We start from the raw sequence: 27,418 nt of genomic DNA, 5'->3' as shown, positions 1-27,418 counted from the left end.
TAAAACGTGCTAACAGCAAAAAGTGTGGGCATGATTTTGAAATGTGATCTTTGGCGGAAAATCACATGCTCACCGAGCTTGATGAATATGAGTGCGCTCTTTTCTACCATTTGTCGAAACTGTGGAGCGACGATTTATGGCCATAAAGTTCTTATTGAAACCCTATTGTCGAACCCTTTGAATAATTCTTTTCTCTCAGCACAGGCGGTGCAAGAGTACTACGTGGGATTTCGGGGTTTAAAGGTCATCAATAGGAATATCTAAAAAACAGGGTCCACATTTTGTTTGAACAAAGTTACGGTGTGTTTTTGCTCGAAAGCTTACGAAATAGGACATTTATAATATGGCCCATAAACGCTACGAATGTGTACACTGATCATTATTTTTTTTTGAAAGACTGCCTAAAAGACAGAATGAAGGATCAATGCCCCAACTCTTACGACTGGAAAGGAAACGACATCTTTTTTAACTCTTTGTTTTGGTTGACTTTAAGGCATGCACAACGACTAAGCCAATCAAAGGCTAAATATAACAAACTTCATCTTGATGGAGTTGGCACAACCATAATGAAATTGATTGTTGTAATCGTCAATGCTCCGATTCCATCCTTAGAATTTGTCCCTTATGCAGGTAGTATGAGATTTTTACCATAAATAAAGATAATTATAGATTTGGAAAGAGAAACGGTAAGAACACAATATGTAAATAAGATATTTTAGCACGCTTGACTTGAGTGGCAAATGCTTAACTTTGCACAAATGGAAAATTATCCAATGTTGTATTTGAGTGATAGAAGCAAACTTAGTAGAGGAGCCAGCGATAATACGTTAAATCCAAGTTTTAATGCATGAATTAACTCTCTTTTCCTTCCATTGCGAAACTTCAGCATTACTGACGTAATAGCATTGTATAAACATAATAACATGATTATCTAAGTTCGTGTAGATTGTAATAAAAGGAGGACTTGAAATTTATGGCATAACCAGCGCTGGAAAATTTCGAAATCGTTTTTGAGTTGTTGGCTGAGAATGCCACGTAGGAACGGGTCTAGGTAAAGGGTGCATACTTTACTTGATTAAATGATGTGCTTGTGCTTGAAAACTTACGGAATAGAACGCTTAATGGCCTCAAAAAAGCTACGAATGTGCGGAATTTATCCTTTTTTTTGAAAGGCTTCCTAAACTCAGAGCGAAGGAACAATGCCCCTTCTTTTACAGCCGGACAGGAAACGATATGTTTTTTTTTTCTATTTTTTTTAAGTTGACCTTTTGACATACATAGTGATGAAGAAATCATAAGCTAAATATATCAACTTTCATGGCGGTAGAGCTAGCGCCAACAGGAAATAATCTTAGCTTACCATGAAGAATTGGATCGTACTTATTGTCAGTGCACTGATTCCATTCTTACTATTTGTCCCTTGTGCAGGTATGATGAGATATATGCCATAGATAAATATAATTGTAGATTTCAAAAGAGAATTGAAAGAAAAGAATCCATAACTAAGATATAACAGTATGCGTTAAGACATGTCTGGCCGATCTTTGTTTGTTCTACAGCTCAAAGTGAACGAGACTCTAATGAAAACGAGCAAAATTAGTTTCCGGAATATTATAAGCGGCGGCAATATAAATGTAACATCCTTATAAACCGGCTGCACGAGCAGAAAGATATGGAACGCTTGTCTCTATTCATCTATTTAGAACTCAGGTTAACAAATCGACCACAATTTTTCCTCGTCTAGAAACTTAATGATCAAAGAAGTGTCAACAATGTCTAAAACTAAATTGAAACCACTCAACTGTGCCTCGTGATTACTTTAGGAGACGTCATTTTTATGAAAAAAATAAAGCTACAGACAATAATGAAATATTACGTCGATTTGTTTTTCATGATAGCATTAAAATTTTTATGCCAGCTTTTAAGCCAAAGAAAATCACGCGTGCGTGACGTGATTGATCGTTGCTTTGTTGTTAGCGCAGTCCTTGATGTCTTACATAAATTGTGTTGTTAATGACTTCTGCAATGAAATCCTAATAAGAAAAGGATGGCAATAGTTTTAATTTTTCGATCGGAGCATCGATTTCGCATATTTTTCTCCTGAAACCAGTCGTTAATGTTTAAGTCATACGCGTTCGCAGTGAGCGATCGTCATGGACAAAAGTATGCGTACCACGTATTAAGAAGTAAAAACCTCGCTGTAGCTTCTCTTAGGAAAGGGAAAACTGGAAGTAAGTGACTTTACTGTGATAATAACTTCCACTCAGGTTTTCGAATCGACGGTCATCAACACAATATTTCCACGTTCTCTTTCCAGAAAGCAGTTATGCGAATTGTACGTGTAATCACCTCACACACAATTGTCACGAAACAAAGATGAGTGTCCTCTTGGTTCTTGGTGAATTCCTTAAACAGAAGAAAGAGACAAGAGAAGTTGAAGAAATTAAATGAGAATTTCAGTCCCACATTTTTGTCTCTGATATTTATGGCCGGTGGGATCCAGTTCACTTGAAAAAGCTCTGAAAGAGCTGCGCGTTAAGAGCAGTTTGAATGGCGTCGGTTAAAACGTGTGGGAGAAATCACATTAACTTAATAAATTAAAATTAAAATCGCAGAATGAAGAGATGTATGGCAAGTAAATTTGTCATAAATCAAACGTTTGAATGGAACCGAGAAAAGTGTCCATATTCTCCAGAGGAACACTTGTGTACTATTTTTTTGTAAGGCAAAGAGTCCACTTTCGTGAGCGATGGTTTAGAAAGAAAAATTTCGCATCGTAGAAGCATGCTTACGAAGTAAGTAAATTTGCCATATTCTACAACATTCGTTGAACACATGAAGCATCCTTCAGTAAAAAACCTGACAATTCCACACATATCTTGGCGAGATCGTTTTTTCAAACTTTTTTCCCAAAATGGGAAACTTCAGTCTTCTTTCCTTTACGTCACGCAACACATTTGCCAAGAGAGATGCGTAACGAAATCGAAAAAACATCGCGAGGTGAACGCGTTGCTTTTTGATTGACATGAATGATCTCAAAGAATTTTAGTGCCATATTTTCAAATTTTCATCATCTTTTCTCAACATGATAAATATTTCAACATACAGCATACTTAAATGTAGGTCAGGTTAGATTCGTGATGGGCTAATATTTACTGCTATTTAGCAGCCGACAAAAGATCCCCAAAGAACCCTTTAGCCACCAACATTTTACAAAAAATCAGCTGAATTACTATAATCGTAATGTATTAACATCGCCTTAAGGCGATGGATAGTCAGCGGATTAGTTATGCACAAGCTCGGAGAATTTATCCATTAAAAAAACCAATTAATTTTTGGAATCGCTTTACATTTCTTAACAAACATCTAATACTCTTTAGAAGTTTGAAGGAGCCTTTCAGTGGCATTCTGATGAACATTTCTAACTGCCGGGCATTTTGTCCATTTGAGACCATGCCCAGCAATGTAATCAGAGGCGTAAAATTTCCAAGTTGTCGACAACCGAGCGATAAAAAAAAAAACAACAACAACAACCAGCGATACTATAGTAAGCACAAGCTCGGAGAATTTGTCCCCTAAAAAACCAAATCAATTTTTAGATTCAGTTGGCATTCCTTAACAAACAATTGACATTCTTAGCAAGTTGGAAAGAACCTTTTGGCGGAAATTGCATGAAATTGTTTGACTGCCGGGCATTTAGTCTATTTGAGATCGTACCCGGCTGCTGGAAATTTAGTTACAGCGTACATGGCGTACATGTATCGATAGATGGTGTGACTGTCAGGAGGAGTAAATAACATTTCCGTTTGCATGGTGGGAGAAATCATGCATTATCGGACAAATGTTCAAGAAAATTTTAAATCTTCCTTTCTATAAAATAAGAAAACTTCAAAGAAACCAGAGTTCCGAAAATGTACCGTACATTCCATCAACATGGACAAGATGTGTTAAAATTCTACTAAAGAGTCTTAAAGCATAATTTCAACGATTACAGCCCTTACCGTTGATGTTTTTCCGTACATTCCGATCCTCTTCCTACAGTCGCCATAACAATGTTTTGAGCCTCATGCAGTTGAACCATGAAACGCCGAGTCTGTTTTCGAGATTTTCTTTAAGATTAACCTTGGTTGTAATCTAAACGCGAGTAAGGAAGGATGGCTGAGTGCTTGGTGGCGCTGGATCTCACCGCAGAGTAAATGGTATTAAGTCTGAATCGTACTCTGGGGACATAAATCGACTTTCATATTCACACTTAGCGTCACTAAAACTTGAAACATGCGAAAATAAAGGGGATTTTCCTGGAGATTGACAGCCATATTTGCGAAAATGTTTTAGTTACAAAGTTTCCTCACTTAACGTTGCGCCATTGAAAGCACACACAGCCCTGACCACTGTGTTTTTTTTCGTAGAATTAGCACCATCATTTACAGCAAATCCTCCAGATCCGTTCTATGGGTCGGTAAATATTTTTTTATAGTTGTTGATACGCAAAGTATTGTTCATTGGAAGATTTTGAAAATGACTCCAATAACTGTCAACAATTTCAACGAAACACTTCGCAGTTTTCTGGCCGTGATACGGTGAACCTGTAACGCGGGTTCCAATCCTGGATATCTGTACGCTTTCCAATTCTAACAGCGTATTTGCCATTCCTTTGTCTTGACATACTTCAGTCTTGAAATTTTTTTTCGAGCTTTATGTCTAATTCCGGGTGGCATATGTTTCTCTGGTAAGGCATTGAACTGTTCTTGTTTTATTTGAGCATGTTTTTGAAAGAGCCGATTTTGGCTTCACCTGGGCAACTCTTACGCATGTTTCGTACCCGCCAAACAGACCCAACTTCCCGCATCAGTGTTCCATATCTAATGAGTGATAAGACATGAAGCGGTTAAGGCAGAAGAAGCAAACGCGGTGTAACCGCTGGTTTACAGTTCGTGGGCCCCTAAATATAAAGTTTGCATAGTATTCGTTTACTCCCCTACCGTCGCATCTTGAAGCGTAGTTCGCCTTCACGGCGTGGAAATCGCAATGTTTACAGTCATATCTAATGTGTCTATATTCTTATGTTTGGTTTTGTTTATTCGTAAGACAGGTAGGTACTCGAGCTCATCGTTACTGAGCGAGCGTTTCTGTTGGCGCGAAAAACAGCTTCGCGCTGGACTGTCGTGTCATATTTCTAAGCTGGTTAAAGGATCTGTGCTGTTTACATGATTTTTTTGTTTGTTTTGTAGAGTTAGCACCAACATTTACGGATACTCCTCCAAGTCCGTTCTATGTTTTGGAAGGTAACAATATCACGTTTGTGTGGCAATACAACTTGGATGGAACGTTTGACAGACTTTTCTTTCGGTTCGTCAGCAGCTCTCCCTCCCGCATCATTGTGGTCAAACATGACATAAACCTCGACGCATTGGTTCCAAATAGTTTTTATATGGGTCGCATTCAAAAAAACATCAATGCTACACGAGCAGAAATTACAATCTTTGCATTGCAGCGATCTGAGAGTGGAGGATACAGTGTTGATTTGACAGACAGTACGTTCGACCCTGCCAGTGACATAGTGACTGTTCAAGTACAGTGTAAGTAAACCACCAAACTTTTCATGAATATTATCTCTATTGATTCTATTTGTTGAAAAATTTTGAAATCAATCCGTAAAGGTGAATCTCGTTTCGTTGTTGGATATTTCATTTTATTTATTCTTGACGCAAACTGCTACTATTTTCCGGGTAGCTTAGGAATATAGCACTGAAGCAACTTTTTGGTCACAAGTTTATTTCAAACCAATAATCAACCTGGAACTTCAAGTGCGCTCGCTCACGATGCAAAACTTGTCCTGTTATTCATAACGTAGAGAAAATGTCGGAACCCAAGAGATCCATTAAGATCACTGATCACTTTACGTGCACCCCGCCAACGTCGTTTACTGAATAACTTGTACTTATTGCCTATAAGTTTTGGTGAAACAGGAAGGCGACTAGTGACCGATTCCGACAAAAACCTTCCCGACTTAGAAATAAACGACAATTACGCATCCAAATCAGTCGCTAAACACTTTAATCTCCCTAATCATTCTAAACAACACATGGCGGTTTGCAGTCTCTCCCTACATTTAGGCAGTTTGGAAAGTCGCAAAACTTAAAAAAAGAAATTTATCCCCCAGATCGGCACTCTAAATCCCCACGGTGTCAACGAGCGCTTTTCATTCAAGTAATTTATTCTTGTTTTCTCGTCACCATATTCCCACCAATAGCGTAGCTCCATTTTCTACATAGAAAGCCACACACAACCCACACTTCCTCCAATCGCTTTAACGAAGGGCTAACGCTCGAAACCTCAGCCCTTAATTTCTTTACGGTGGCCAATTTACGTTTCCAACTCAATTGACAACACCAAATTAACCTGTTATTCTCTCCTACCGACGCAGCACCATCGTTTCTTGAGCAACTTACCCCCTTTATTCGATGTGGAACAGTGTTCAAATGGGAAAATGTCGATATTTAAACTCTTGTATTTAGGAAGCTGTTTGTTTTTGTGTAATTTCAATCGTGCTTTAAAGAGCAGATTTAAGGAGAGAGTGTGCATGCAAGGGATTCTTTTTGCGCTCTTTAATCTCACAGGAGTACTGTCTTTATTATAGTTAACCTAGAAACCTTACAGCAGCACAAAACCCCTGTAGCATCCTCAAATAATCTGGAATAATGGAATTGAAAGCGGTAATTGTTCAGATATTTCAGGATGGCACCCATTCAGACGACATACTCAGGCACGTTAAGACATGGGTACGTCGTGAAAGCGAGGCAAACAAATTACTTTTTCATTCAAGGTCGTTGTAGAAGATCAAATTTAACAAATTTCGGCGACGTTATTACTTTTAAAGTTATCTAACATTCCATGCAATACCATTGCCATAGCGACCATAATTAAATTATAGTCACCCTTGACGACGCCCAAATTAATTACCTTACTTTGAATCGAAATGGGAAAACCAAATCTGTAAGACTTTAATCGAGTTCTCCCAAATCGTATTGAGGAATAGTTAATTCATACGAGTTAGCCCGGCAAAGGCGTCGGCATCGGCCATATGTCCGTGGATGAATAGGTAAAAGTTAAGAAATCGTCACAGCAGCAGTTTGGAGGGACTAGTTTGTTGACTTTTAGGCTAAATTTTCGACTATGATTTTATTATTAAAGTTTTGGGGCAGATGGGTTCAATTTTGCAAATTTTGAATATGGGATAATTTATCACCGCTGTCGCCTCTGAACAGAACCGCCAAAGTTCAATTCAATTAGTAGAGATGTAGTTGTTGTTGAGGGTGACCCAAGTGTCATATTGGAGTTTATCGCGGATAGTATGCAAAGTTGTTTTTTTGTCTTTAATTCTTAAACAGATCCACCAGAATTTAACAACGTAAGTAGCGATGTAGTGGTTGTGGAAGGTGACCCCAATATTACTTTACAGTGTATCGCAGACGGTGAACCAACACCAAACATCACCTGGACCAAAATATATGCTAACGGCAGTGACAGTGGTGTACTGGCAACTGGGAATCAGTTTTTCCTTGAAACCAACAGAAATAACAGTGGAACATATCGCTGTACAGCATTTAATGGAATAGGAACTGTACCAAATGGCACAGTGAAAGTAGAAGTTAATTGTAAGTAGATAATTGTATATTGTACCTATAAATGGTTTTTTTTTCGTACAATCTAGGATTGATTGCCATAGTAGGTAAAAATATTGCAAAATAAAACTCCAAAATGAAAAAAAGTATAAATCAGCCACAAAAAAAAAAAAAAAAGGATATGTGAAGATTTGCTCTTTTTATGAGTGGTATAGTCATGTGGGAACTTTCATTAAAATACGTTGTGATGATGGAAGCCGGGCCCGAAAAAGCCATGCTGTCCAGCATAGGGTTTTGTGAGATACAGGGAGAATAGATGATATAAAAAAAAGCTGCAAGTCAGAACAAAAAACAAAAGAAAAAAGAAAGGAAAGGAGAAGCAATCAGTCGCCTATGGCATTGTAGTGGACTAAAAAATATTTGGCTCTTGCGACATGATGTACATCATGACATGCTCTGATACCGATGCATGATCAAATATTGTTGTTTTCTTTCTTTAGTTAAACCAGAGAATGTCAAGTTAATGGTGAATGAATCGGTTGTATGTAAAAGTGATGTTGTCATTATCACCTGCTCAGCAAATGGCAAACCTGCAGTGCATATTTATCAACTGTTTGAGAGTGAAGTACCAGTCAATGATGGAAACAGCTCAGCTGGGGTATGGATAAGGAAAGATTTGAAAGGAGGAGACCTTAGCTACAGATGCGTGGCTAATAACACTGTTGGAACAGCTGAGAAGACTTTAAATGTTACAGTAAAAGGTACAGTGTAAGAAAGTAGTAGTTACCTGTTACAGCTATTAGCTTACATATGGCAAATTAATGATTGTTTAACAATGGTGTGGTGTGTGATGCCTTTAACGCCATTTTCCCCCTTCTGTTGTGTACTGAGTATCTACTATATAACTTCAAGTGGCAAATTCAGAGCAAAAGGGACATTACATGATCAGGGTGCCACAAATGTCTTAATCACTGAATAGGTTAAAGTCAGACTATACACCAAAACTGAAGCAAAAGAAATACATGTACATTTTCTTGTGTCCTCTGGTTAAAAAGAGATTGAAAAGGCAAAACAGGCAAAAGGGTCTATACCATAAGGACTTATGGCCCTAGGCTTTCAAAAGTTGGGGGCCATTTCTAAAAAGTAACTGGACTATTGCAATGATGGGGTGGGCTGGGGGAAAAGTCACAGGGGTATTTTTGTAGATGAGGTTGCTTTTGATATTGTTGGGGAGGTTGCTTTTGACCTTGTAGTTTATATTTTAATGTAATAGCTTAATTCAGGTGTTACTTACATGTAAGTCAAACAAACTCAAAGCCTGTCCTCTTAAGTTGAAAAGCAATCACTGCACTTTGCAGTATCGTCTTTTGAAGGCTTTTACAGTCTTACTCTGTTGAAATCATCTGTTTCTTCAACTGTTAACTGATGACTGTCTAGACGCATTCCTATCTAGGGCTGCAATTAAAAAAAGGTCATCATAAGAAGAAAAAGAAAAAAAATGGTCGCTCCATCCACATTCCATATTATGCTACATGAAAGTCTAGTGAATCTAATGATACTGTAGATTGGCAACACTTTTATTTGCCAAATTGGCAAGTATGCTCCCTGGCAAATTAAAAGATTGTATTACTGGTCAAGGGAAAGATAGTGAAGAAACACAAATTTCTGGAAGCAGAAATGATTTATTACAAAGTTGCTTTGACTTGACTTTTTTTCCCATTGTATGGCTGAGCTAAGAAATATATCATTTGAAGTCAGCTGAAATATTCACATAAAAAACTTCAATATTGAAAATAACGTATTGACTCACTTGACAGTTCATCACCGAACTTGCAATGGTTAGAGTTAAATGCTGCATGTATTATAACACAATCAACAAAATCAGTTCGACTTAATCAGCACTCATTCTAGGGGTTTGGGTATAAGGAGTTATGGAACTACAAGAGAGGATAAGTGATCAGTGAGGCTGAAGGGGGATCCTGATCCTTGAAAATCAGGATTTCCTAGTTTATGTGAAGTCTAAGCTAAGAAAACTGATCTCTCTAAAAAGTTTATTTGCCAGGTGGAGGATACTTACAAACCTTCAGGAAGTTGACAACATCAAGAAAATGGCTATTATTGATGAGGAACTAATCAATGTATTGTGACCATTTCCCCATGCCAAATTACCTACAGAAGTTTTTTTCATAAGCAGATGCACGCTTTATAATCTACATCTTCTGCATGAGCAGAGAATGAAAAAAAAGAAAGTTTCATCTTCCTGAAAGAGCCTATCTAGGGGAGTAGTGAGTGAGTAGTGAGTGCCTTTAGTCCAACATTCTTGACACAGCTACATTTCCAGTCAACATGTTTGGTGCTCACATGTATGTCCTTACCCTTATCTATGAAAAAAAAAATCAATGGACCAGTTTCATGCATGCAATTCATCAATGCAATGCAATGATTGAGGCAGCTGTTAAGGTTGTACTTCTTTGTTCTCTATACTGGGCATGGATCACAATCACTGTGAGGTACAGAGGTTGTGCCATTGTGACATGTCTGCATTGCAAGAGCTTTGCTTCTCTTGTCAGATCAAAAGAACCTCTCTGCCACTGCATTTGATGTGTATGCTATTGAGCATATACGGTCAGCCCAGCATAAGCTGGGGTGGTTTCAGTTACTTAAGACATGCGCTGCATCACCACTGTGACCTAGCCCAAAACACGAGGTGATGGCACTTACTCTGAGTTACTTACATGTACTTGAACAGCTGTATCAAACATAGCTGCATCTTTTCTTCATGCCTTCAACTGTGCTTCAGCTGACTTTTATCTTTACACCAGGTCTGATGTGGAATTGCCCATGTGGGATCAATGATATACGCTTTCGTGGCAATTCAGTCATTGTAATCCATAGTGAAGAAGCTCCTCAAATACTTGGTCAGAGATTTGCTTATGCCTCTAATCTGTTCAAGTGAAAAAAATCTGCATCAGGGTGTAAGATGTAAAAAATAATCCTAAAATCACAACTGATAACGACACCCTACAAGTTGGTTTAAGAGATCCCTGGGCTCCACAAGCAGCACAATTTAAGGTAGAAGCAGTAAAGGGAAGTCGAGCACTATGACAACTAAGCTGTCCTAACATACTAAATATGAAATATAAAGGAAAAAAGAAGAAAGAAAACAGAAGCTTGCAGCACTACTCTCTCTGCTCAGCCAATGCCCTCTTTAGTAGCCATGACATGTGGGGAATGAAAGATTGCCAGAAAATCGAGTCACCTCTCGTTCAGCTATAGGATGCTTTTGCATGCTAGCGGAGTTATGTAACTGTGTGTGATCGCATCTGGTACTGGTGACTTTAGGGGAAAGATCTAAAGCAAGGTCGTGTACATTCATTACCATTTAATAAGTGGAAATGTTTGTGCTTAGTTGTCAACGGTCAACCTAGTTTACCAATAATCTTTACACCTAAAATGAAGATGATTAGAAGAGCTGTGAATAGCAAAATCCTGACGAGAGGTTTAGGACTTTCTGGAGACCCATTTTTTCCCATGACATAACATTCATCTGATAAAAATAATGTGGTTATTTGTTTTTTAATTACAGTACCGTTATCTATACAAGCAATGCAGGATCAGAATGTAACTGAAGGCTACAATTTGACTCTGAAATGTATTCTATCTGGAATCCCCTCACCAACGGTGTCTTGGATTAAGCTTGATGGTCCGCGTCACCATGGACACATATTGGAGATTACATACATTAACAGGACTCAAGCTGGTGAATACAAATGTGAAGCCAGTAACGAGTGTGGCAATGCAACAGAGACAGCAACTATTGATGTGCAGTGTAAGTACATTGTAAAATTTATCCCTTGTTACATTTTGTTTCTCGTTTTTCTCTGTCACAGTTTAGCGATTTGCTTCTCTGTCAATTTTTTGATGGAGAGACTTGTTTATTTGTAGCTTCAGCATCAGCTAAGAAAAGAGGACGAATCGTTGCCTATTTCGTAATACATAACTTGCAAAGGTCAATGAAATTGAACTTATAAATTGTCTCTTTTGTCCCTAGACAAACCAGAGAATGTCCAGTTAATGAGCTCTGCTATGAATGACAAAGGATGTAGGGGAGAAGTCATCAGCTTTAACTGCTCAGCTATTGCTAATCCAGGAGTGACGTCATACCAGCTGTTTGAGAACGGAACTGCCATTTTCAACACGGGTGCCTCGGGGATGTGGAGCAAGACTTTGGGAAGTGAAGGAGTGTTTGTTTACAAATGTGTGGCTAACAACTCTCTGGGATCAGAATACAGCATGAGTTTTACTATCACCGTGAATGGTGAGGAAATTTAGTCCAAGTTATGCTTGTTTGAGAACAATTTGAAAAACTGTTCGCACAAAGACAGCATTTGCATCAGTGTACAGACACTCGATTATTAAAACATTGACATTTAAAAAGTATGATCTATAAATGATATGACTCAATGGCTTTATGGGAAATGTCTGTTCAATGGCATTTTATTATTCATGGAAAATCTGTCTATGGTCATTCTTTTCTATCAAGGAAACATAGAAGCATCTATCATTTGCCACATGCAGCTATGTGCAAATAAGGTTACCATGTACCATTTTACCCATAAAGCTGTTGGGTCTCATCGCTCATAGCCAACATGTTTCTAGGTGTCAAGGTTTTTGCAGTCGAGTGTACACGTGCATAATCTTTTATTCTTATTTGTAAAAGGCGATCGAGGTGAAGATTAAATTGCTATTTAAACCTGTCCTCGTTTTCAAATTTTGCAGCGCCTTCTTCAATTATCCAAGTTACACAAGATCAGAATGTAACTGAAGGTGACAATGTGACTCTTATGTGTAATGTATCCGGAATGCCTACACCAATGGTGTCTTGGATGACACCGTATAGTCAACGTGTCAGTGGATACAAGCTGGAAGTTAGAAAAATTAACAGAAGTCAAGCTGGTGAATACAAATGTGAAGCCAGTAACGAGTGTGACAATGCAACAGAGATGGCAACCATTATTGTGCACTGTAAGTATGGCAGTTTCTTTTCCTTAAAAGTTTACTTGAACTTTCAATGGCATCAGCGGCAACCTGAAAGATCATATCAGATTGCCTTTAAGACAGACAACAAGGTTCTCATGTATTTTTAATCTAGAATATAGTTTGCAAGTCAAATAGTTTCAGTCTATAAGACCATCAAAATTTTGTTTGAAAACTAATCAAGTTTACAACAATTTTTTCAAAGATTCATACATTGCTCAACATATCTTTGAAAGCCTTTATCAATTGAAAATAATTACTCCTATAAGAGAGTATATTTAGCCAGGATATAAGTAGAGTTTCTGAGAATGCCAGGAAAGGAGTTTGGTAATTATAAATCCATACACTTTCGATTGCTATTATTACATGTATAATGTACATGTGTACATTTTGTATGAATTGGGATTAAGGTGTCGGTAAATTTACGCAGGTTAATGCGTACAATTTGTGATACAGTCAGACCTCTCTTCTGCAAACACCAAAGGATCGTCGTAAATTAATCTCTTCATCTTAAGACTTTTATCATATTACATTCGGTCTTATTCTACTACTTGATCAAATTATCCCTCAATTTTTTTATTTTTACACTGACCTATGTACATTAAATAACCTACTACATTTTTAAACACTCAATGTCTTACATCATACAGTGCTGTAAAGTATATTATTCTATTTATGGTTCTGTTGACGTCCCATACAAACTTTCACTTAAATTAAAAAAAAATTGCCAGCAGTGAGCTTTCTACCATCTACAGTGTTTGACACAATTTTTCTGTAACTCTTGTAGACAAACCAGGGAATGTGCAATTGACAACATCTGTCATGGATAACAAAGCATGTAAGGGTGACATGATTGGCTTTACCTGTTCTGCCGAGGCTAATCCATCAGTGACGTCATACCAGCTGTTTGAGAACGGGACAGTCATCGTAGACGCAAACCTTTCAGGAATATGGAAAAGGAACGTGCTAACGGGCGGACTGTTCATGTACAAGTGTGTGGCCAACAACTCTCTAGGATCAGAAGTCAGTTCACCTGTTATGATCATAGTGAATGGTAAGTTAAGTTAAGCTGTGAATATTTTTCTCGGCACAAATTTATTAATTTACTTCATTGTGTTAGCTGCGCTGCTTATTGGAACAAACTCGTTCATATGTTTACTGGGGACACTAAAAGAGTCAAGGAAGGGGTGGGAATTTTTAATGTGGGATAAGAAGCGGAAAGCGTCCGAACATTATCTTCATCCTTTTCAAACGACTTTGATAGAAAAGAGATAACTTTGCAATGTACTGACACTTGAAAGCTGTTCTTTTGCATACACTTACCAATGTACATCATTGAGTTAGCTGTTCTGCTTATTGAAACAAATTAGTGCATGTGTATACGGAGAATATATACAGTATAGAGTGAGGATTGGGGTTTTAGAGATTTGGATAAGCGCGTTTGGGTATTGCTTTTGTCCTTGTCAAATGATTCTGATTAAAAGGGAAAAAGTATGTGATGTCAAATCCTTTTCTTTTTTAGTAATGCGTACTTCCGCACATTTAGTTCCACCACGGTTAACCGAGTTACCTAATCAAAGAAATGGAGCAATCTGAAAAAGTTAAGACACCAATTAAATTGTTTTCATTCCCTGTAACTGCTCTGGACTAAAGAACGCAAAAATGACGGATGCCTTGGATACAATCGTTCAATCGAGCAATGTAAAAAAGAAATTATGTTGTTTTTATTCCCAATAAGTGATTTCGATCAAAAATTGACGAACTCCTTGGATGCAATCATTCAATTAGATTGTTTCAAGGGACCCCAGCAACGCATACATGTATTTTAATATGTCGATGTAAATTTGTTTGATAAATGCAAAGTTTAATAAATGAAATGCTTACACAAATAGTTATTTACCGACTAAAGGTTTTGGTACAGTATTTAAGTTTGTATTTGTCAACAGTGCCTTCAAACATCGAATCAATTCAAGATCAGAATGTAACCGAAGGTGACAATTTAACTTTGACATGTAGTGCAACTGGAGTGCCTCAACCAAAGGTGTCTTGGATTAAGCCTGGTGGTCACCGTCACAATGGACACACGTTGGAGGTTACACACATTAAGAGGGGTCAAACTGGTGAATACAAATGTGAAACCAGTAGTGAGTGTGGTAATGCAACAGAGAAGGCAACCATTCATGTGCTGTGTAAGTTTTGTGGATAGTTTATTGCTTTTACTGTGGTTACTTTGAACTTGAGATCTTAATCGGCGTACTTTAACATTACCGCTTGGGAAATCTGAAAGCATATTATCTAAATTTGTATCGGAAGTAAAACCCTTCACAATCTTATGACTTTTTTGATGATTTGTTTTAAAGATACACCAAGAATAACAAACATCTCTGGTGAGCAGATCGTGAATAAAGGTGACGTGGTGGGCTTGTTTTGTGAGGTGGAAGGTAATCCAGCACCAAAGATAACTTGGATAAAAGTTGCTGATAACAGTCAAGTGAACTTTCCTTTCACCATCCGTGGTAGTCAGGATGAAGGATTGTACGGATGTACCGCTGAGAATGGTGTTGGAAGCCCTGTAACTAAGTTTGTCAACGTGACAGTCCATTGTAAGTGGTGTAGTTTAAGGCTGTTATGATTGTGTTTTGATTGATCTCAAGCTGGCAATATTCAATTGAGTGTTGAAAGGAACCCGGGATTGGTTTGATTTTGCGTAACTTAGCTCTCTGATTGGTCCAGAAAACTCGCGCCATTCTCTCAACCAGTCAGATGCAAAATGTAGCGGACGGAGGGATCTAGAGACATTCCATCGTTGCTCCGAACGCGATATTTAGATAAGGCTTTATACTGAAACCAAGTAAGCCACTCGTATCGATCAAAGCTCTTTAATTTCTTGATTTACTTGATTACGTAAAAACTGAAAGGATAATTACAACGAAAGGCCTATTACTATAATTCGCACAGAACATCGATTGTACAATAACAAGGCAAAAGGGGGCGTATCACGGTACTAGAAATTCACAAAATAACACTAATCACGAGCAATAATATAAGAGAAATACTATAACTAAATAGATTAATACAAATTACAACTACAAACCATACCTCTTTCTCCAATTTTAACTCTTTTCTTTCGGTTTCTTTCGAGTAATCAACGCTACTATATTCACACGCTCGATTAAGAAAACTGATCTGCTGAGCTATTTGCATCTCATAACCCAACGGAAGTTACACAATCATGGTTAACTATTACACATTAATCATTACACAAAACTTAAATCAACCGCGACGTTGTCATTCGCGTTTCCCCGCACCTCAAGAAGTTTGCTTGTTTTCAATTCGTGTTCTCGTCGGCTTATGATAATGCTAACATTGTTGGTTGCTGTGTTTATTTTTGTTTTGGTTTTTCGACACTCGGTTGCAAAGTGCCCCTAAGTAACAAAAGCACCAAGTACTTTTTTGCCTATTTGGAGGCTCGTTTAGCCTCCTCGTGTGGGGATTAAAAATTTTGTTGCTAAAGTATATACATGTCTTTTAGTAGTGTTCTGGGCCCAGTTTTATATAGGTCGGAGAACGTTATCGAACGGATAAATCGCTATCCAACGGATAAGTGATAGTAAACGTACTACACTGTCCATCGGACAGAAATTTATCCAGCGGATAGCGTTATCCAGCCTTCGAACAACAGGGGCCTGGTAACAGTCACAGATACATGTATGTGTTGGTATGTTTGTGCAGTGCAATTGTGGGCGACAATCAAATCACCACTTACCCAGAGTTCAGTGAAAATCAAAAGTATCAATAACCGGTAAACTCAAATCCTGTACAGCGCTAGTACAGATAGGAACTAATTCAAAGAGGGTTTACGGATTGGAGCTTAGAAAGGTTATGAGAAATAGTCCTATAATTTCTTTACATATACATGCAGGTTGTCTGGTGTATGATTTTATGACAAAACCGCCTTTTTTACCAGAGGACTGCTAACTTTTAGTCTTTGTGATATGTCTTATAGTTCCTGCTGCAGTTATGGCCATGGGAGAACACACTGTCGTTAAGGGTGGAACTATTGTACTTCACTGTAGTGTGTCTGGGACGCCGCCACTTTCTATCTTATGGACTCATGTAAAATCAGGCAAAACATGGAACCAGAAAAAATGGAGTATTGAAGATATCCAAGTAGAGAAACTTGGAGAATACAGGTGTAATGCCAGTAACAAATATGGAGGAGAAATAAAAAGTACCTTTATCTTTTATGAGGGTAAGTGCGTCCAGTTTATACGGGCGATACTTCTATAACCGAATGTAAAGAGGTTGTCGGCTGGTATTGCTAGGTTACTAGTGAATAAATCTTTGCTATGAAATCATTTGGAACCTGATTAGCCCGAACCAGGCATGGGGAGTGCTGGTCCCCAAGTGCAACATAAATGCGATGTGATCACAGCTCTAATAGATTAAAAATATCCTATGTATGATGGAGACATTCCAGAGAAATGGTTCTTCCAAACCTCCGTCAAAATTTCGAAAAACAGATTACAGCTCTACACTGCTTCTTAAGTTGAAAAGAGTTATGTTTTCTCTGTTTTTTTCAGGTTTGTTTTGTTTTGTATTTTGTTTGAATAGAATTAGGATCTGTAACTCATCTATAATTGTTACGGTCACCATATACCCTGAGCTTATTTAAAACGTGGAAATGTTAATCTTTCGTGATTTTTAACTCTCATTCTTTATAGGTGGTCTTTGTGAGAAACCATGTACTGCTGCAAAATCGTGTCGCAAGTTTGGAGAAACATACATCTGTATCTGTCCTCCGGGAAAAACAGGAGCAAACTGCCAGGAAACAGGTTGGAACAACATTTAAAGTTTTACTAGAAGAAAAGTCCCTCTAGTTGAATTTGATTCATTTTTGCTATCTTCTCAGCCTTATATTAAGAGCTCATACAGTTGAAATATACCATCCTTTTGCTGAAATATTTGTTTTACACGCTGCTGTTCACATCTTTTTGTTGATACTTCGCATTAAGATCTTTGTCTTTGAAACTTGTGTTTAACTGAGGTAAAGCCACATATAGATAGACAGCATGATCATTCAAACTCGATGCTGATCTCTAATGAATCATCCTTTAACACTCTGAAGCAAAGAAATATATATACCCATGTACGCATATATCGAAAGTTGATGTTTTTCTCTAATGAATAAGACTCTGACCTTCCAAGGGAAAAACCAACACCTAACCATGCGCACATGTACATTTAAATTTTGTACATTTGGCTTCTTTGCCACAACATGTACAATGGAAAACTAACTTAACTTTTTGCTTTCATTTACCAAAGTGGCGGTATTACGGCAAATGTTCTTTCGATCTTTCTGCTGCGCAAAAGTACATCTAGCTTCGCGATAAACTGAAGGTGTTCGATCTTTTAACCATTTATGACGTGTTATTTTTTTACTACAGTTTCGCTTTTTGTAACGTTCATACTTCTCTTGCTCCTAACAGAGGAACCCCAGAAAAACTTTGTTATGGTACTGAAACTCAAGGGAGAGTTCAAACAAGTATACGAGAACTTGGAAAATCCAGAGACAAAAATGCTTGTCCGAGATATTGAAGAAAATGTGAGTGCTCTGGTAATAATTATAATTAACTTTTAAGTTAGTATATATATGTTATTCACCAGACGGGAGGTCCGTATTGGGAAAAACTGTGCCCGAGGTCTTGGATACCGCCCTCGGCTTACGGCCTACGGCTTAGGGCGGTACACAAGACAGAGGGCACAGTTTTTCCCAATACGGACCGACCTTGGCTGGTGAATAAAATTTTTATTTTTTTCTAAAACCTAACAAATGTTTGCGAAAAGAAAATGAATGATAAAGGGCTGTAATTACGGCAAGATTCTCCATAAACGGAACAATTTATGAGCGAGTAGATGGTAGAGAAAACAAGGGCAATGCAAATGAAAGAGAGAGGTTTCATCAAAACATATTTATTTGCGTAATGATATTAAGAGGTGATTTAAAAGGTTTCCAAGAAAACTTCGAAACATTTTTTCGGATACCGCCCGCTGTGAGCGGGCCGGATGGGGAGAATACTGCCCGCTCTCGGAACCAATCAGATTGCAGGATTTGTAGAATACCGCCCCATATTTCCTTTCTCCAGTCTTTCCCCGGATGGGAAGAATACTGCCCGCTCTCGGAACCAATCAGATTGCAGGATTTGTAGAATACCGCCCCATATTTCCTTTCTCCACTCTTTCCCCAGTGCGACGAACATTTTTTTTGCTCGGTTCCAGGTGTACGCAACCACTAACCCCACGTAATGCGCATGCTCTCCGTTACGAATTTTCAAAATAGCGGACAGGCCAAAGAGGGAAATGAAAAAAACAAAGCGATTTTGCAATGAACACTCAACATACACCCTCGTTAGAAAGGCGAATCCACAGATGAAAGATACAAAACTGTATGATATTGAGATTGATATAATATTAAATCGATACCGAGGACCCGTTTCCAACTTGCTAAGAAGTGCATTTAGTTGCCTTCCTCCACGATTACTAGCTTTCTTGACAGCTTTCTGAAGACAGAATACTTTCTTTCTGAAGACTTCTGATATGCGGCTATTGATTATTACACCTCGTAGATCTGATTGCTCAAACACTTTGTTTACGATTTTTGAAAGGAACGACTCATGGTTCTCCGTCTTCGTCTTTACATTGCTTTGAAATAGTATTGATTAGTAAGCTGAAACGAAAAATTAATCAAGGAAGTTTACGAAAAATCCAGCAAACAAGCTTAAAAGGGGCATTTATTTAGACTTCATATTTCAACGAACCTCACAAATCTTACCTGTTTATCTTGTAAATAAACGATGTCAGATTAATTCTCGAAGCGCTTTCTGAGTTTCCCGATCCCTCTCCTACTGCTTTCACGCTTACAAAATAGGAAAAATCAAAAGGGAGGAAATAAAGCTGTTTTGAAACGCCATTTGACGAGCCTAAATCTGCTTTTTGTTCGACACTTTACACATCAAAACAAAGGAAATTTGTTCCTCTTTTTGATTCTGACCGTCCATTTTTAGTTTGCGCCTGCGTAAAAGAGATATCGCCCGAGACCCTTCGCTCGGTCGTGTTTTGATCAAAAACGCCTTGTTAATTTCACGCAACCGCTCGGAGAAAAGGTAAAAATGACGAGGGAAAAACTTTACCTTCAAGTTAGAAAATTAGCGAAATAGAAAGCCACAATATTATAGTTTAATATTTCAGAGGTACATTGAATTCTTTTTTCCGTAGAGAATCCGCACGATGGTAAAACATTCGAAAATTACACTCGATTTGAGTGGGGTGTTGAAGTGGGAATGGTCACTATATTCATGTTAAGACTATTTGTACTCCATGAGTTTGATATGCTTACGAACTGAGAAAAAATAATGTAATATATTGCGGAAAGCAAGAATTATTTTGTAAGAGAGACCGCTGCTTATCATAATTTAAAAGGGTCCAATTTCTACCCTAGCACCTTTTCATTAAAAATAGAGCAGAGTGTATTGCTTTTCATTAAGAAATCATCGTTTATTTTGATAGGAGAAGAATTTATTTCGTATGAAGGGCTTCGCTCTTAATATCGTTTTAAAGCAGCAGATTGGGGCATAAATTCAAATTCTGTAATTTAAAACACAGGTAGGAACGAAATTCCATTTCACTATAAAATTGGGAAAGTGCACGAGTTATTTAAATTGTTTTATTCTAAGTCTTTTTTCCTTTGTCAGACGATGGAAGAATTCAAAGGTACTAGTCTCGCTAGCGTTAAGGTCCTCGAACTGAGGTAAAAGTTTTTTTTTAATCATTACTTAGTTTGTATCTGAGCATTTAGCTCAGGCCGCAAACGACCAATATACTATGCCTTCTAGTAATTGTAAGCAATGAGTAGTTTTGGCTGAGTATGGAATCTTAAAGCACTGAGCTGAAAAATTTTACTGAAAGCTAGGAAGAGTGCATAAATGCTAATGAACACGTTGTACGATTAAGATGAAAATATCGAAATTTGGCCGATGAAAGAAGGTAAAGCATCGGAGCGCGGAATCCGAAGGTCTGAGGTTTGATTCCTTATGGGAATTTGAATTTTTCTTGATCCCACGCTCGTGAGGAGACGAAAACCATCTTCATTTATTTCTTTACCGAGCTAAAAACTTACCATCTCTCTTATTCTGTTTACAAAAATCTTAATATTCTAGTTGAGATATTCTTCAAAACAAAAAATTTGAAGGTGTTTTGGATTTACTTTTCTTAATTTTTTATAGAGAGGGAAGTGTTATTGCAGAAATATCGCTCACCTTTGACGAGCCTGTTGGAGAAAGTGAAGTAGAATCATTGCTTCTAGACGCAAGTAATGATGGAAGCCTTGGCAACCTAAAAGTAGAAAGTTTTTCCGTAGGACCAACTATTTCAGGTGTGTATAAACTTTCGACGAAGGTAATTCAGAGTGCCTCTAATAAAAGTTGGGTCCGTGAACTGCAAATTTGTACTACAGATGCATTACCTCCGGGGTGGAAACTCTCTGAACCTACGCTTTTGACTTTCAGCTCGTCTAAAAATCATCTTCGTGATGCACTTGCACATTGGGTGTACACCAAAAACATTATTTGATTACAAGGCGAAAGCAAACTTCAGCGATATTTTAAGAGTTCTTTACCCGTTCTGGATTGCAGATACATGTGCATAGCTGTGTTTAAATTAGTTTCACTCCAAGTAATTCAATTAAACAGTTAAGGAAGGCATTGTTTGGGTGAAATGTAGGTCATTTATTTAAGATTCAGCTACTGTTCCTGGTCCAGTTCCATCTGAACCAGCAAAGGTGAACAAGGATGTTGTTTATGGCTCAGTTATTGGAGTCCTCGCTTTGATTCTCGCTCTCATCATCATTTTCTTGGCCTGGAAACGATACAAACGTAAGTAGAGTAAATTACTTTATTCAGTTGGTAAAAGTTCTGATCCGAGATGCTAGTAACTGAGATTTATGATTTGTGAACGATTGACAAAGGGAGATCCAGTTGAGGAATAGCATGGAAACTGAGAGGGGGAAAGAAGGAAAACAGCTAGGAGTCGGACAACTTGCAGTATTGCCTACACATTTCGCAAAGTCTTTCAATTCATGACCCAATTAGCAGCGTTATGCTTACTTTCGTGCAATATATAGTATTACTATTACTGATTGGAAGTACTTACAAGCGAAAGAGCTGGAAATACATGAAGCATAATTGATGAAGACTTCTTGAAAGGTAAATTAATAAATGCAGCTGCTTTCTCTTTATCTGATATCATTTCTTTCTTTCTACACTTCTTAGGTGAAAAAGATGATCGGTAAGATGGCATTGCCATGAAAAGTTAATAGAGCATCCGTAGATCAGATTGGTAGAAAATAGCCTTTGTTCGTATTTATCGTTGTGTAAAAAGTTTCTATCGTTAGGAGAACTTTATTTTGATTTATTTGGCTAAATAAAAACGCAGGAGTAAGAGAAAGAAAACTGACTGAATCAGATTTGTTGCTGTTGCGTTGCACGAGAAACCAACATGTGTCAGTTAAAAAAAAAAAAAACAACAAAAAAATATTTTGTTTGTGAGGTTTAGTTAGTTTTCCAGAAACTAGTTTTATAGTATTTCATTTTTCTTTTAGACTTGATACAGGCATTAAGGAGTCACGTGAGCCTTACTTTGTAAGTATGGAGTGCACTTTGTTCGAATAATCTACTTACCCTGTGATGATCAGCAAATATCTTTTTGGCAATTAAATGCTTAAAGATAAAGCAAAGCACGCATACCCACAGTATTTTTTCTAGGCCCATGGGACTTCAATATCGTGAGGCAGTTGAATAAAAATGGCGACACATAGGAAGTAACACAAGGAAGATTAGTTTGTAGCAGTCTATCATCTACCACACAGATTAAATTTGGATTAAAAGTGCGCTTTGCCAAACTTTTACACTATTCCAAGAAATTGCTGTTGTATTAACGAGTCAAATCTTCTTAGTATTGATTCGCAAATGCTGACCGAAAAGAGGTTAAGTTTAGTGGATGACATCATAGTATTCCAGAATTCTCTAAAATTTTATCCGATTGTCATAACAGAAGTTACGGTGGTGTGTAATTTTTCTTTGTTTTGGTCGCAAAACGAGGGAATTTAAATGAAAAAACCTACAATACCATGGACTAGATGATGCTCCCATTAAATTTCGCATGAGACTTCCCCAAGAATTAAGAGACCTCTTCCTTGCACGTTACCGATCCATCAACACAGGCCAGACTAAGAGTGAATCTCTTTTCGCTGGAAAATAGAACGAGGTATTTGAACTGGAAAGTAGCAATGGGAACCTTAGCACCGTGGTGCATCATGGTCCTGGACATTACATGGACCTGAATGAAGTTAGACCACTGAATGAACCTACCACAGACCCAGCGCGATGTTATTTAGAAATAAACGAATATGCTCCCCTGCATCCAGGAACGCGCTCATGGGAAGTGGAAAGAGAAAATGTAACGATTGAAAAGGTTATCGGAAAAGGTGCCTTTGGTCAAGTCGCTCAGGGAAAAGCTTCAAACCTTCGAGGAAGAGAGGAGACAATGACAGTTGCCATAAAAATGCTAAAAGGTACTCTGTTCATTGTCGTAAAAGCGTTTTTGTGAGGATAAGGCTTAACTGTTACTGAACAGTCGTCCTTTGCTTTAGGTAACGCCACAGACACAGAGAGGAAGGATTTGCTGTCAGAGCTTGAAGTCATGAAGAAACTCAAGCCTCATCCTCACGTTATCAGGCTGCTGGGATGCGTCACTGAATCGGGTACAGAAAATAAATTCGACAACTAAAGTAATAATTTTAATTTAATGCCCGAACTTTAACTGAATTCATATTTCTTTCTCTCTCGCTACATGTAGTCTCGTCATTGCTGATCCTAACAGCATTAACAAAGGGCGTTTGTTACATATGTAACCGGTGAAAGATTGTTATTATACTATCTTTTTATCGCTACGAGCTCCCTTTAATTCATTTTACTTAATTTTATCGATCCGGTTTACTGCAGATCCTTGTTTGAAATTTGAATAGCCTCGACACTAATACAAATTATTTCCGTTTTCCATCGCTGTAATTACCACTGTTAAGTGATAATGTAGACGAGTGCTCTGTTTTCTTGAAAAAAAAACATATTTTTAGATCCTTTGCTTGTACTTATCGAGTATGTCCCGTATGGAGATCTCCTGGGCTATTTGAGAAAGAGCCGACAATTAGAAGATAACTACTTCAAGGACTCGGATATTAAGCCACAGACGAGTTTGACTTCCCAGCAGCTAATGAAGTTTTCCTGGCAAGTGGCTGATGGTATGCATTATTTGTCGTCGAAAAATGTAAGTTGATTTCAGTGTACGAATAACTTTGCTATCTCGGCGGCAGTTGATGTAGGGAATACTTTATTCATTTCAATTTTAATTAAAATTTTCATGTGGATAAAATATACTTGGATGCAAGCGACTAAAGAAACATGTTAAACCGTTCTGGAAACACGACGGATAACCTGTGTTTCCGTCACCGGTTTCGTGACGTTTTCTCGCGTTTCCGTTGCTGCGTATACAACGGAACCGGATCACTTTTTGTGCATGTTAAACATAACGGAAACATGGAGTTGCATGTTTCCGCCACGTTTCAGAAATACGGAAACATGTGATTTCGTCCTGTGAGAGCTTTCTGTTTGAAATGATCAAAAGCGTCGATTGCGTCAGTCACTTTTGTCTCATTGCAAACAAGAAAGTTTTATCTTCAAACGCTTTTCAGTAGCGCAAACTGAGTTATTGTTTGTAAAACAAAAAGATTTTCAAGAAAGCTCTGCAATTTTCAAGGGAGCATTTTCTGCTTAATTTTTCAAGATTAATGATATTTAAACAGTGAAAAATTCTATATACGTCTAATAAAAGAATAAAATTTAAAGTTTATTTTTTCAAAACAAAGTGTTTTTCGTGGAAGAAACTCGTAGACTTGCGTCCACGAGTTGCAAGTCTCGCATCTCAAAACGGCCCCTGTCCACTTAGGCTTAAAATCAATGATCAGAAGAGGATGGACATGATATTCCGTGGACGCTTTTTAATGATTCATTAATGCCTTGTATAATATTCGACAGATTATTCACCGCGACCTTGCAGCCCGGAACGTCTTGGTTGGAGAACGAGAACGATGTAAGGTAACCGATTTTGGAATGGCAAGAGACGTATGCCAGGAAAACATCTACGAAAGGAAATCAAAGGTTTCTGGTTTCAATACCTCAATATGTTGCGTGTTTGGCTAATATCGTTATCTATTAGCATTGATATATGCTATCTCAACCTCTTGTCACTTTGTTTCCCAATAATTCTTCACAGTACATCATCGCCAGAAAGTCTGCGGGTATTAAAAAAATGAAGAATCATTGCTCTTTCTCGTCAACATTTCCTTTCAACATGTTTTAATAGGGAAGACTGCCGGTGAAATGGACAGCTTGTGAAGCGCTGTTATACGGACGATATACGACGAAAAGTGATGTGTAAGTGTATCTAATAAGCTGATAAACAGTTTTGAAGAATGAAAAGAAATATTTCAAATCTAAACATTATTGGCCTATAATATAATTATACCTGTGTTTGTGAACTTACAATGAAGCCTGGTGACATTTTCTTTACTTAGATGGAGTTTTGGAATTGTGCTTTACGAAATTTTCACCATAGGTATGTCAGATAATCGTGTTTTAGTGTATTTTAGATGGATAGCGCACTTTTTGATCGATCCGCTGTCTACGTTTAACCTCTCGTTTTAGGTGGCTCTCCTTATCCAAGGATTCAGGGACGAAAAATGGCAGATTTACTGACTCAGGGTTACAGGATGCCTAAGCCACGGCACGTGGAGGATACCCTGTAAGGCCATAGGTGCATTCATTTAACTGTTCATGAAATTAATATGTAAAGTTTCGAATTTTTTTTCATTACCTCTATAACTCTTTAGCTATGAGAATGGTTACATACCTAAAAAAAATCAAATATCAATGTATTGATCACTACTTTCTTCTACTTCTTAAGCATAGGGGCTCCAACTTTCATGCTTAGGTAACTGTGTAGAATATGTTGTGAGGAGCCTTTCAGTAAAATTCGTACCATCAAAACCCAAGTTTTTTTAAAATTTTATCTAGTTACAAGATAATGCAAGACTGCTGGCAAGAGAATCCAGATGATCGCCCAATGTTTGAGAATCTAAGGAACGATTTGAAGGAAATGGAAAATCAACATCAGGTGAAATATTTCGTAATAAATTTAAGTAAGGCTTAGTCACTTTTTGATTTAGAAGTCGTCTAATCGACTTTCTCTTTATTTTTCCTTGCAGAAGCTCATCAACATGCAACATTATGATAACATCCTTTACGCAAGCATGGATTAGCCCCATAGGCGGAAACAGTTTCTTCTACACACTCTTTGAAAATATACATTTTAAAACTTGATGTTCCTGTTACTATGCAGCTAACAACCAAGGGAAGTACCCAGCCCATAAAGCAAAGTAAAAGTCGAAGTAAAGCAAGTCGAAGTAAAGCAAGCAGTTGTTGCTAACATGTAGTTAAATTGGTGACCATTTACCTTTTACATCGATATACATTCAATGGTTATTACAATGATTTAATTTGGATAACTGCGAACTTTAAGCAGTATTCAGCCTACTTTAAGGAAATTTATGCTAAAAAATAAAGTTTTGTTTAAATTCTACATATCTATTGCTGAGAAACTTTAGCCGAGGAAGCACTGGACAAATTGTTGTCGTTATTGCATTTACAGTGAGCTAATGAACACTCAAAGTGTGGAATGAGCATGCATTTCGATGTATATTAAACCCCGAAAGTTAAAACGCGTCCTTAAATAAAAACTGTAACCATAAGCGAGCAGCGTGCATTTTCTAGTAGAATAAATTTGTTTGGTTGCTCTTCCTGTACCATGTCGAGAGCTTCGTAATGTCGAAGCTGGGTCCTGAATGAATTTCCACGATATGCGATATCCGTAATGCCAGATATCGGGGTTTCACGATTTCCAGGGACGTTGAAGTCATTGGTCCGATGGCCAGCATTATCATGATTCAGCAATAGAGTGATCCTCACAGAACGCAACACTAGGCTTTGATAATCTCCAATATTCAACGTGCCAGATTTTGGGGATTCACAAAATTCAAGGAATTAGTGGATGATTTCGAGCCTACAGCTTAATCTCACATTGAATAACTTGGTATAGGGATTTCTGTTCTGGTAATAATGAGTGCGAGGGTGGCTGAATGCTTTTACAGATACTACTGTGGTACAGGCGGCTGGTTGATTGTTTCTGCTGGTTTTTCGGTTGTTTTTCTTGTTTCTTTGTTTGTTTGTTTTCATTCGTCAGAGTATTGTAACAATTTGCACTTGGCATCTTAACTTCTCTTCAAATTCTTCCAATTCCTCTATTTACATGGAGAAATTCGAGGAGGGAGCGATGACGTTGGCCAAGAATCTACTTCCTTTATGACGTAGATATCTGGATGATACCTTCACATTACTACATGAACTAACAAAGGTAAATAGGGATGTTATTTACGGCCTTCCCACCTCTTAGGTGAGAGAGTTAATCGGTAAGGTTACTTTGTCGTAAGAAGCCTGATGTATAAGAAAATACATGCATTTCCTAGTATTAAAAGCGTGGCCTTTAGTGTACTGAGCAGATTTCACTTTGTGGCGATGCAAAAGAAACCA

General features: G+C 37.8%; 1 protein-coding gene across 4 annotated transcripts; it reads left to right on the top strand.

Annotated features, from left to right (window-relative positions):
- The first annotated feature begins 1,309 nt into the window (after positions 1-1,309).
- On the top strand, positions 1,310-26,570 carry LOC131782800 (fibroblast growth factor receptor 4-like). Of its 4 annotated transcripts, XM_066169124.1 has the most exons (28): positions 1,326-1,428; positions 4,410-4,455; positions 5,232-5,579; positions 7,392-7,658; positions 8,126-8,386; positions 11,212-11,454; positions 11,677-11,943; positions 12,405-12,650; positions 13,450-13,716; positions 14,609-14,851; positions 15,023-15,265; positions 16,669-16,914; positions 17,387-17,497; positions 18,152-18,267; positions 20,414-20,469; positions 20,945-21,093; positions 21,455-21,592; positions 21,989-22,004; positions 22,318-22,357; positions 22,977-23,289; positions 23,368-23,478; positions 23,851-24,041; positions 24,809-24,931; positions 25,137-25,207; positions 25,348-25,388; positions 25,478-25,574; positions 25,847-25,946; positions 26,038-26,570. In XM_066169124.1, the coding sequence occupies exons 2-28, from the start codon at positions 4,452-4,454 to the stop codon at positions 26,089-26,091; spliced, it is 4,362 nt and encodes a 1,453-aa protein (XP_066025221.1). In that variant the 5' UTR covers positions 1,326-1,428; positions 4,410-4,451; the 3' UTR covers positions 26,092-26,570. The 4 variants fall into 4 exon arrangements, 3 of the variants coding, with proteins under 3 accessions (XP_066025220.1, XP_066025221.1, XP_066025222.1); XR_010718039.1 differs by lacking the exon at positions 4,410-4,455 and having other exon boundaries at positions 1,310-1,428; positions 25,478-25,586; positions 26,038-26,075; XM_066169123.1 differs by lacking the exon at positions 4,410-4,455 and having other exon boundaries at positions 1,310-1,428.
- The last annotated feature ends 848 nt before the right edge of the window (positions 26,571-27,418 follow it).

Source organism: Pocillopora verrucosa, chromosome 6 (assembly GCF_036669915.1).
Source record: "Pocillopora verrucosa isolate sample1 chromosome 6, ASM3666991v2, whole genome shotgun sequence".
In the NCBI taxonomy this organism is placed as follows: domain Eukaryota; kingdom Metazoa; phylum Cnidaria; class Anthozoa; order Scleractinia; family Pocilloporidae; genus Pocillopora; species Pocillopora verrucosa.
Note: the sequence above shows the minus strand (reverse complement) of the source record. Positions and strands in the feature narration are given on the sequence as shown.

Bases quoted from the DNA above. Each gene is read 5' to 3' on its own strand.
- LOC131782800 (XM_066169123.1), top strand. From the start codon at position 1,362: ATGAAGAATTGGATCGTACTTATTGTCAGTGCACTGATTCCATTCTTA. The intron at 1,429-5,231 runs GTATGATGAGAT...TTTGTTTTGTAG, and splicing joins ACTATTTGTCCCTTGTGCAG to AGTTAGCACCAACATTTACG. The intron at 5,580-7,391 runs GTAAGTAAACCA...ATTCTTAAACAG, and splicing joins AGTGACTGTTCAAGTACAGT to ATCCACCAGAATTTAACAAC.